This window comes from Mya arenaria, chromosome 14 (genome assembly GCF_026914265.1).
Source record: "Mya arenaria isolate MELC-2E11 chromosome 14, ASM2691426v1".
Taxonomy (NCBI): Eukaryota; Metazoa; Mollusca; class Bivalvia; order Myida; family Myidae; genus Mya; species Mya arenaria.
The window spans coordinates 35,380,286-35,391,811 of NC_069135.1; the positions used below are offsets into that span (position 1 = coordinate 35,380,286).

The 11,526-nt window shown below is 37.6% G+C and overlaps 1 protein-coding gene across 1 annotated transcript; it reads left to right on the forward strand.

Moving 5' to 3' along the window:
• The first annotated feature begins 4 nt into the window (after positions 1-4).
• LOC128218123 (EEF1A lysine methyltransferase 2-like) lies at positions 5-6,820 on the forward strand. The gene is made up of 6 exons (XM_052925674.1): positions 5-156; positions 1,434-1,499; positions 2,331-2,448; positions 3,405-3,512; positions 5,154-5,388; positions 6,397-6,820. The coding sequence occupies exons 1-6, from the start codon at positions 92-94 to the stop codon at positions 6,519-6,521; spliced, it is 717 nt and encodes a 238-aa protein (XP_052781634.1). The 5' UTR covers positions 5-91; the 3' UTR covers positions 6,522-6,820.
• Positions 6,821-11,526: the final 4,706 nt, after the last annotated feature.

Genomic DNA, 11,526 nt, shown 5'->3' on the forward strand with positions numbered 1-11,526 from the left:
AAGCTGAAAACCAATATGTCAAAATTACCTCCCTGTCATACATGTGTTTGTTGACAATCACGTGTAAATATCAACATCTTATCTGATAATTATGGCTGCAGCCGATGACAAGAGTCTGCCCGATTTCGATTCTTCGGAACTGGGAACAAAAGAATTGTTGGTATCATTTTGACCACACCATTAAAACAACAACACATGCTGTCATTTTAGTTGCCATGCATGTTGATGTACTTCATGACATACACGCACTTAGAACTATACCCAATGTCCTGTTTCAGGGACATTGGTTCATATTAACTATGGCTAGTCTTTACGATTGATCCGAACCTATATGTGTACATAGCTGATATTTTACCCTTTGTAATTAAACATTTTTGGTGGAAATGTACATGATTATTTAGGTCAGGGCACAGTAGCAAACTACTGCACCAGTCAATTGTAACCATGCCCCCCCCCTTCCCCGGTCCGGTGGTATACCGGGGATAGCGTGGGAAATGGGCTGAGTTTCTGCCTTCGAGGTGGCCCGGCAGTGTCAAGTGGATGGGGTGGTTTTGATTTTGTGCAAAAATAGCTGGAATGGGCCTTACCTAAGATGTCCCCAGGTTGTGGGGGCATTATGCCGGGTTTTTACTAGCAGTTTGTTTCCGCAGGGCGAGGATTTTACCTGTGACTGTCTTGAACAAAAGTCAAAGTCCCCGCTATTCTCCAGACCTGGGGGGCCATGGTTACAATTGACTGGTGCAAAGTTTTATGTTTTCTTAGCCTATCCATTGTAAATATTATATATATAGGTAAGGGAAACAAAACGAAAAATAGTTCTGTCCCTTGAGGCATAGAAAAACATACTATAAACACAGTGTATATATTCCATATAGGCTAGGAAAACATAAAAATAGTTTGCTTCAGACCCCTTCTTTCCACTGTGGTTTAGGCCGAGCTATAGTTGGGTTTCAGGTTAGGTAAGTTTGAAGGCATTTAAATAGTGCCGGACTAACTGCGAAATCACTCCAAGACTTTTATCATGTACACTGTGGTAATGTGAAATGATCAATGTTTGCATCCAATTTGGCGGTTTAAGGCAGTGTTAGGAGGGCCATAATATCTCACACCCTAATATTTTTAAAGAAAATATGTTGAACTAATAGATACATGTACAAGTCCATTAACTGGCAATAAATTGAAAGACAATACATTTGGATATACAGACCACCCCCCATGTACATGGGGGGGCATATGATGGCTTGCAGTTACATTGATACAAAAGTGATGTACTGTTTATATCTTCATCATACTAAATTTGAATGAAACTTACATGTATCTCATGGTCAACTTGCTACAGCTTTATTGTACTGGTGGTATACATTTGTACATAAAGTGTTTTTATTACATTGTATGTTTTGTGCTTTTTAACTAAATCATGTTATATATTTCAGTTGGGATACGACATATGGAAAAGAAGTGGAAAATTTCAATGACATTGGAGATGTGGGTGAGATATGGTGAGAACATCACATTTGGAATTACTACATGTACTATCATAGACACAAATGAGTTGTATGTTTCTGTTTTTAGAGACATGTGAGTCTCTAGCAATACAGAAACTTTCTGTAACCAGGTATACGTAACCCCACATTGGGCGCAAAATGTAACAGACTGCACATATTGCTATGTGCACCTGTCGGGGTTTGAACCCATGACCTCTCGCTCTGCATGCTGACACTCTACTGTGTTGTTATAAAAGCTAGCTCCATAGATAGACAGTGCTGCTATATACATTTCAAATACCTGGTTACATTCCTTGACACAATATGGTGTCAGTGGTTGTTAAGAAAGTTCTGTTGAGCACCAGAATGATTATGACTGTTTAAAAATATGAATAGTACAGTATACAGCTATACATGCAGTACGGCACGCGAGCATATTCCATGAAGCATGCTAGCACTTTAAGGTCAATTGCTCGCTTGCCCTACTGTGTTCATACAGCATAAACGCAAGAAAAAATGTGATCAATACTTATACTTACGTATACAAAAAATATTCATTGAGATTATAAATAAGCAGTATCTTCTGCATTTGAGTATTTCTTCTTAAAGAAGTGAACCGAAAACATATTTTTGTATAACAGAAGCTGATTTTTGTAACGTTGTATATCATTGGTTAAATGATATCACACTAATCCAATCAGAGAGCAATATTGAAGTTTACAATGATGTCATAATTCCTTTCTTGTTATATTGTATGAACGTCTACATCAAGGACTAGGAGCATGTAAATATTTATAGAAAACACTAATAAATAACCTCTTTGCATATGTTCATGTACGTGAGCAGGTTTGGTGAAGAAACGATGGAGAAGGTTGCTGATTGGCTAGAGAACTGTGCTGATGTCCACACAGATGACCCCATCATTGACCTTGGGTCTGGGAATGGCATGATGTGTATAGAACTGGTATACCATGTCTTTTGTTATCTTTTTTATACAGATTTTTTTATTAAATATAGACTACAGGATTGCATAAGACTTTAATATTTAGTTTGATGAGGAAAAAACATTATTAACTGACACACAGTCATGTATTGATAGCATTATTATAATAATACTATTATAATAATAACTGTCCCAGACCCATTCTAAATGCTATGTTAGCTGTTAGTCCAGATGATTGAAAAGTTTGTCTGTGATTTGATGACTAACTTGTTTTTGTTACCATCACTTGTGAGTAGCTAGATTTAACAACTTTGATCAATGTGCCATTATTTCTTTAGTTCAATATGTAAAGCGTGAACATTAGAGCCATTGATTATATGCGGATCTAATAAAATATTAATCTGAACATAATCTCTGAAGGGCTGAATTTACAATTTAATCAGGTGTTTTGACGAATTATAAATAGGAGTTGTTTTGAAATGTAATGCTTTCTGTATCAGTAATAGTTAAGAAATATCACTCACCACAGGGGAGCAAATGACACTATAAGGACCGGCCAGTCAGTCCCCTAAGAGTGCATATGGACCGCGGATTCAGGGGCTGACCGGCTGGTCCTTATAATGCCATATGGCCCGAAATGTTGTGTTATATTTCTTATATTATACCAAACACTTTATATTACCATTCAATAGTTTCAAAGTGCTTTTGATGTGTTTCATTGAACAAATCTTAAATGTTTCCTTGCAAAAATGTTTCGCCTTTGTGAAAATCGCAAGCAGCATTCACCTGTTTTATGATGTCAGTGGTCCATATTATATTTTGGAGGGGTCCAGAATGGCCAAAAATATGATATGGACAACCATTTATTGAATTACAATGATATACGGACCGATTAACTTTATATACACAAAGAAGGGACATGTTTATGTAAGGTATAACATTTACTTATAGTCATACATGTTATGCTTGCATTTCAGTGCAAGCGAGGTTTCACAAGGTTGACAGGGGTAGATTATTCTGAGCTGGCAGTCATGCTGTCCAAGTCAGTTGCATCTTCGGAGGGCTTTGGCAATATTGAATTTGAGGTAGGAGGGCTCAGTTCATCTGCTTTTGGTTAAATACTAGATATTTGAACAAACATTAGGCCCCCTGTGTCATTCTTTTTCAAAGTAAAACACTAAGCAGTATGTGTCCATTACTCTCAAATTCTTGAGTGGATAAAGTTTTTCCATGACTTTGACCTCTGACCCTAAAAACAACTGTGGTCTAATTTCATGGCCAAGAGTCAAACATCCGTTGTTTTGCGGATGAAGCTTTAACATGCTGACTCTGAATTGAAAATTTTGCAGGATTTCAAATTTGGTGGCCATGACCTTGACTTATCTGACCTTACAAATAAAAGACCTCATCTACTTGTCAAGGGCACAGAAGAATATTCAAAGAATATTGACTGCTACACTCACTCAGCCCTTTCTTAATCATTAAGGAATTACTTTATGTCATCTAACTATTACTTAGTACACATGTTACAAGTGAAAAAACTATACATGTAAGGCAATGTCCATACCCCTGGCTATAATATTCATTGGGTTATGACATTTGATCATCTATATTTTTAAATAATTTTTTATACATTACGATAACTAAATAACAGTTGAACACATTCACATGTTCAATCATTAATTATGTTAATCACTTATGAAATCTGCTTTCAATGGCATACTTAAATAATAAGATTTATTTTATGTCATACTATTATTTCCTGCTGTATAGATAGATCTTGAAATTGAAATTTGACGCTAACTTGGTATGGCCTTACGAGAAACAGTATGTTTGTGTACCTTTGCCCATAGCTTTTGCTGCGATAGCTGTCGGGTTATGCCCTTTGAGCATTAAAAAAAGTTGTGCAATAACTGAAATATTGCCCTTACTCAATAGAGGTTCAAGATTTTCACATAAAACTTTACCAGTATAAACCATTGACCTTAACTGTTGCGCAAATGACTGTTGATTATCTCCTTTGATTATTTAAAAAAAATGTCATGCAAAAACTTTGCCAAACTCAATAGCAATTTAAGATATCAAAATAAACTTAGTACACATGTTTCAAGTGACAATACAGTATGTGTACTATGAAACCTGTTACAGGTCTGTCAGTAGGGCGATCAGCTTTTTGAAAACTTTGAGCAACCATAAATAATTAATGCACCTTTATTTAATCTTCCAACTGTCTATGACAATGTAGGACTTATGGTGGAATAATGACAAATATCTTTTGTTTTGATGGTTTTAAGATCACACACATAATTATTTAGATGTACCCGTCAGTTGTAACCAGGGCCCCCCCAGGTACGGGGTATACCGGGGATAGCTGGGGAAATGGGCCATGTTTTTACCTTTGCAGTGCCGGGTAAATGCGGTGGTTTTGTATTTGCGCTAAATATAGCGGGAATGGGCCTTACCTAGGGTCCCTGGGGTGCGGGGGCATTTGGCGGGGATCAGTTCATCTCCGCAGGGCGGGGAATTTACCCGGGGTTGGCTGAACTGAAATAATTCAAAGTCCCGGCTATTCCCCAGACCTTGGGGGGGGGGGGCGTGGTTACAATTGTTTGGTGCATTATCAGCAAACTATGCATATCATTCGATGTCACCTTCTGATACTTATTTTGTAAGTGTATTTCTCAAACACCTTGATGGCATTCAAAACTATTGAACTACATCTCTAGACAGGAGACCTGATCAGTGAAGAGCGACCAAACCCTTGCACGTGTCTCACAAGGAAATACAAGGTGGTTCTAGATAAAGGCACGTACGACGCCATCAGCCTCATGCCCGGGGACTCTGTCTCAGCCCGCATGCACTACCTCGCTACAGTGAAAGAATTGATGACCAGTGATGGCATATTCTCCATAACATCGTGTAACTGGACAAAGGATCAGTTGCTGGAGTTCTTCAAAGAGCGTGAGAGTTAACAAATTATTATTTTATGATGTCAATGTATGCAATAGTATCATTATATAATGACAGCCACAACTTGTATATGAAAAAAATCAACCACTTTCATAAATTTTTCATGCTTATTACTGACTGACATCTGTGCTCGATGTAGGCTTACATCATTATTGTGAATGTGACTTTTGAATATTCACTGTATTCATGTATGGCCTTTAAAAACAGTTATTAAAGCAGCACTCTGTGTTCTGGCCAGACTAATTGTTTATGTACAAATACAGATATAAATAGCTGGTTTTATACGGCACCTTGAAAACTTCTCATTAGCCATACATTCCATATCACCCGTGCGAGGGAAATATCCCCCAGAATTTTTATCTTTACTCCGGTCTCCAAGTTGGGGACGAATATCCCCTGGATTTTTTTTTTTTTAATTGTTGTATGTTAATTGTTCAAAATCCCCTGAAATTCAAAACAAAAATATAAAAATCCCCCAGTATTCAGAACAAACCCTGGAAAATACCCTGGAAAAGTCTCCAGAAATATGGCATGTATGATTACATTAGTACCTGATAGGTACTGTCTATAAAAAAGAAAGTTTAAATTATTTTTTTAGCTAATCAATGAGTTATCATAAGTTTGTTTGAACAAATGGAAATAATAACAATTAACATTAAATTGCTAATACTTTTGTTACGACACCATTTTTGTTTCTATGTTACTTAAAACCCAAGGTTTTAGGATTCGTACCCGGGTACTCCATGTCAAGGATAGTTTTATACGTCAAAAGTGGTGATATGGATCCTTGACATGAAGTACCCGGGTACGAATCCTACTGCTGGTGGAATATATTTTTTATTTTCTTGTATCTTTTTTTTTTTTATCATTCTATTAATTAAAATGATGCCATTTCTTAGCTTTACCCATAGATGTTTTCTAAAATTTTAGAAACAACAAACGTCAAAGCTTCTGGTATTAAATTGCCTTTTAATAGTTCTTGTGTTTGCGTATTTTCAGATTTTACTCTACATGACGAGATCAAGTTCAAGACGATACAGTTTGGAGGGGTCACTGGGAGTACATACACAAGTCTTATCCTTAAACAAACCTACAGTGACACATATGTCTTACAGCAGACTTAAATTAAAAGAAAGGCTTTTTGGGATTAGCTTGATATCTCCTGAGATGTATCTTGGGATGAAGGGCAGTGTGTTTTGTCCAACAGTCTACCTATGATCGTGCTTAGCATGGATTTGATAATACCTTCATGAACTGGCAGTCGAAGCAAATAATTGTGATTTCTCATTCTAGAATCTGATTTTTTTACCGTTGTCATAATTCAGCAAAATCAATGCTAAATTTGCACCGACTGTACTTCGAACAAAATCTGTATTTTAACAACTGATCTATATATAGAATCCATTAAAACTGTGTTCAATTTGATATTCCTCATGTTTCAATCCTACTGCAATAACACTAAACATTTAACTTTTAAAAATGTTTTACATCATCGTTTTTGACAACTTAAAAGTATGAAAAGACCTATCAATTATTATTTTCATGCCCCTCTTTTGAAAACAAGGCGTTTGTTACGCATTATGCCCCAAATGCAATTTTGTCCCTATGACCTTGAAACAGTAAGGGTCATCTGGTCAATCTACCACTCCAGTTATGTGTTCCTAGTTTAACCCATTGTAGTCATTGTGCAACAAAGTTTTCATAAGACTGTTGTCCATGACATTTGACTAAAAATCAATAGGGGACAACAACTAGTCAAGGGCAACCAACCACTAAAGTTTCATGGTTTTAGATCAAACCATTCTAATGTTATTGTGCAACAAAGTTTCCTTAAGACTGTTAATTAAAAGGAGAAAAGAACTGGTCAAGGGCACCCAACCACTAAAGTGTCATGGTTCTAGGTCAAACCATTCTCAAGTTAGTCTGCATACATAGTGTTCCCAAGAATGTTGACAACGACCTTATTAATAGACTTTTGATCATTGTATTTAATGGTAAAACTCTTCTTGTATATGTACTTTCGAACTTCTTCAGGGAGTGCTATATCATTACAACCATGGCTTCTTAAAACCAATGATTTGCCAGTCTGGACTAATTTTGACTTTATGGTTGTGACTGCCGAACCGATTTCGGTAACAGAAAATGGCATAAAATATCTCATTTTTATGTCGCCTGAAAAGATGACATATAGGGGTTACTTTTGTCGGCAGCATCGGCGGCGGTGGCAGCGTCGGCGTCCCATTTTCGCTTGTCCGGGGTATATCTCCTAAACTATTAGTGGTATCAAGTTGAAACTTCATATGTACATAGATCTAATTGAGGGCTAGTGCAGTGCACAAGAACTGTTGCTCTTGCTTCCATATTTTTTAGAGTTATTGCCCTTTGTTATTTTTCATGCTTAAAGTTTTGTCCGGGGCATATCATGTACAATATAAGAGTTATCAACTTGAAACTTCATATGTAGATAGATCTCATGGAGGGCAAGTGCAGTGCACAATAACAGTAACTCTTGCTTTCTTAGTTTTAAAATTATTGCCCTTTGTTAATTTTCATGCTTAAAGTTTTGTCCGGGGCATATCTTAAAGAATATAAGAGGTATCAACTTGAAACTTCATAGCTAGATAGATCTCATTGAGGGCACAATAACAGTAACTCTTGCTTTCTTAGTTTTAAAGTTATTGCCCTTTGTTAATTTTCATGCTTAAAGTTTTGTCCGGGGCATATCTTGAAGAATATAAGAGGTATCAACTTGAAACTTCATAGCTAGATAGATCTCATTGAGGGCAAGTGCAGTGTACAATAACAGTAACTCTTGGTTTCTTAGTTTTAAAGTTATTGCCCTTTGTTAATTTTCATGCTTAAAGTTTTGTCCGGGGCATATCTTGAAGAATATAAGAGGTATCAACTTGAAACTTCAATGCTAGATAGATCTCATTGAGGGCAAGTGCAGTGCACAAGAACCGTTACTCTTGCTGCCATATTTTTAGAGTTATTGCCCTTTGTTAATTTTCTTGCTTAGGTTTTGTCCGTGGCATATCTCGTAAACTATAGGAGGTTTCAACCTGAAACTTATTCCATAGGTATATCTGATTGAGGGTTCAAATGCCACCTACACTTGAAAGTTAAATGGCAACATCATTGTCTATAAATGAATTAAATGCCAATCTAACAGCTATAATGTCGACAGTAAATAATTCGTCAGGCGACACATCCGACTCGCGGGGTTCTAGTTTTAAATTTCAGTCCAAAATGGCCGAGTCAGGAACATATGTACAATTTGTAATCATTCTCATACAAATACCAGTAGTCTCGTGCTAGATGAACAGTAAAGACATCTACATAGTTATATGGAAATTTTTTGCATGTCACCTAGCTTAACATTCAAGTAGCAATTCACAACCACTGTTCTATCGTATATTTTGCTGCTAGGCTTGTTCGTTTTATGTTGTTGAATTGTCCGAGACAATACATTTTATACAAGTTTTGTTAAGATTGGGCCAAAATTATGAGCTCAATGTTAAAACATCAATTGTTGAATGCAGATGCAAACTCTCGTCCTTTTCTTTAGCTGACCAAAGGCATAGCTCAAAACTAATTTGGTCAGTTATGGAACTTGCTACACATGCACAATGTATTTTTGCCAAGTTTCATCTGAATATCTTGGATAGTTTCTAATAGTGATGGCGCCTTGGTCATCCATAATCAATTTTCATGATTGATCATTATTTTACCTTAAATAACATAGAACACAGGAGTATAATATTACTTTTAGTACCAGGATGGGTCCAGGCATAAAATCTTATAATCAAAGTTGGTGCCATATTTGTACAAACTTTGATTAAACAAGAGATGTTTGTCAAACATTATGCCCCCCCCCCCCCCCCCCCCCCCCCCCCCGAGCGCCATGTTGTCTGGATTATTTGCACAATTGAATGAAGTATGCATGGACCGAAATGACAGCTGATTTGTCACTGACATTGGATGCCGTTAAGGTAGTTTTAAGATTATGACCATTCAAAGTGTGAGGATAGTTTTTTTTGTACAAGGTCACTGTGACCTTGACCTTTGACCCGATGACTCCTAAAATCATTAAGGGTCATCTACTGGTCAGGCCAAACTTCCGTGTCAAGTTTGATGATCATAGGTTCAGGCATTCTTGAGATATCACTGGGAGAAGATTTAACTTTTTTGCAGTAAAGGTTACTGTGACCTTGTCCTTGCCTCGATGACCCCTAAAGTCAAGAGAGGTCATCTACTGGTCAGGCCCAACCTTTATGTAAAGTTTGATGACCATAGGTCCAGGAATTGTCGAGTTTGCTTTCAAGGTCACTGTGACCCTTAAATCAATAGGGGTCATCTACTGGCCAGGCCCAATCTCCAAGTACAGTTTGAGGGCCATGGGTGCAGGCATTGTTGAGTTATCACTCGGACATTTTATCATTCAAGGTCACTGTGACCTTGATCTTTGGCCCAATGATCCCTAAAATCAATAGGGGCCATCTACTGGTCAGGCCCAACCTCCAAGTCAAGTTTGAGGGCCATGGGTGCAGGCATTGTCGAGTTATCACTGGGACAACCTTTTACCATTCAAGGTCATTGTGACCTTGACCTTTGGCCCAATGACGCCCAAAAACAATAGGGGTCATCTACTGGTCAGGCCCAACCTCCAAGTTAAGTTTGAGGGACATGGGTGCAGGCATTGTCAAGTTGTCAGGCCCAACCTCCAAGTCAAGTTTGAGGGACATGGGTGCAGGCATTGTCCAGTTCTCAATGTGACAACCTTTTATCATTTAAGGTCATTGTGACCTTGACCTTTGGCCCAATGACCCCCAAAAACAAAACGGGTCATCTACTTGTCAGGCCCAACTTCCAAGTCAAGTTTGAGGGCCATGGGTGCAGGCATTGTTGAGTTATCACACGAACAACCTTTTACCATTCAAGATCACTGTGACCTTGAACTTTGGCCCGATGACCCCCCAAAACAATAGGGGTCATCTACTGGTCAGGCCCAACCTGAAAGTCAAGTATGAGGGCCATGGGTGCAGGCATTGTCCAGTTATCACTCTGCCAACCTTTTAACATTCAAGGTCACTGTGACCTTGACCTTTGGCCCAATGACCCCCAAAAACAATAGGGGTCATCTACTGGTCAGGCCCAACTTCCATATCAAGTTTGATGACCATAGCTCTAGGCATTGTTGAGTTATCACTAGGACGTGCTTTAAAATTTATTTTACCATTAAAGGTCACTGTGAGCCCTTAAATAAATAGGGGTCATCTACTGATCAGGCCCAACCTTCATGTCATGTTTGATGACCATACGTCCAGGAATTGTTGAGTTATCACTTGGACATGCTTTGGTCTACCGACGGACCGACCGACATGCCTGTGCAAAGCAATATACCCCTTTTCTTCGAAGGGGGGCATAATTATCCATTTAGAAATTTGTCTGATTATCCAACACTAGTTTCCTTTATATGCCAACAACCACAACTTGACAAAACAAAGACTACGACAAAACCTTACTTTTTGATTGGCCTGTACCGCTTTGCTAGAATCTTTGGAGTCAGTAGATCAAAGTGGAGATCTTTGTAACCTTTACTTGCGAATGTTATTTTTAAGCTAATCCAAGGATTATCCTGAGAGCTCAACCTAAACAATTTGTGTTTAAGTAAGCTGAAAAACGATTATACCCAACAACAAGCTTTGATCTTGTCTCAACCTGTGAATGTCAATAATAAGAATAATAAAGGGACTAGACACCAGATGGTCCAAAAGTTAGCAAATACAGTATTTCTTCAAAACAACCCAATGCAAGTTGGTAGGAGGCCAATAATACATCACTTTACATGATTTAAATAACTACCATATTGCTGTCTCATCTGTGTTTCCCCATTTGAAATAGTGCATAAAGGTTTCACAGTTTGTCATATCTGTTGATGAGTACAGATAAATATACAAACGCTATTTTTAAACTTACTTGGGTTTACATGGTCGACAACCCTAGTAAATTTCAATTGGAAAAATGTGCAAAAACTGCAAAGAATGCTTGTGTTGTGCAATGTGATACATCATTAAGTAAGATTCAATGCGTTGTACACGATGTCAAAAGTTTTTCATAATTTTATTT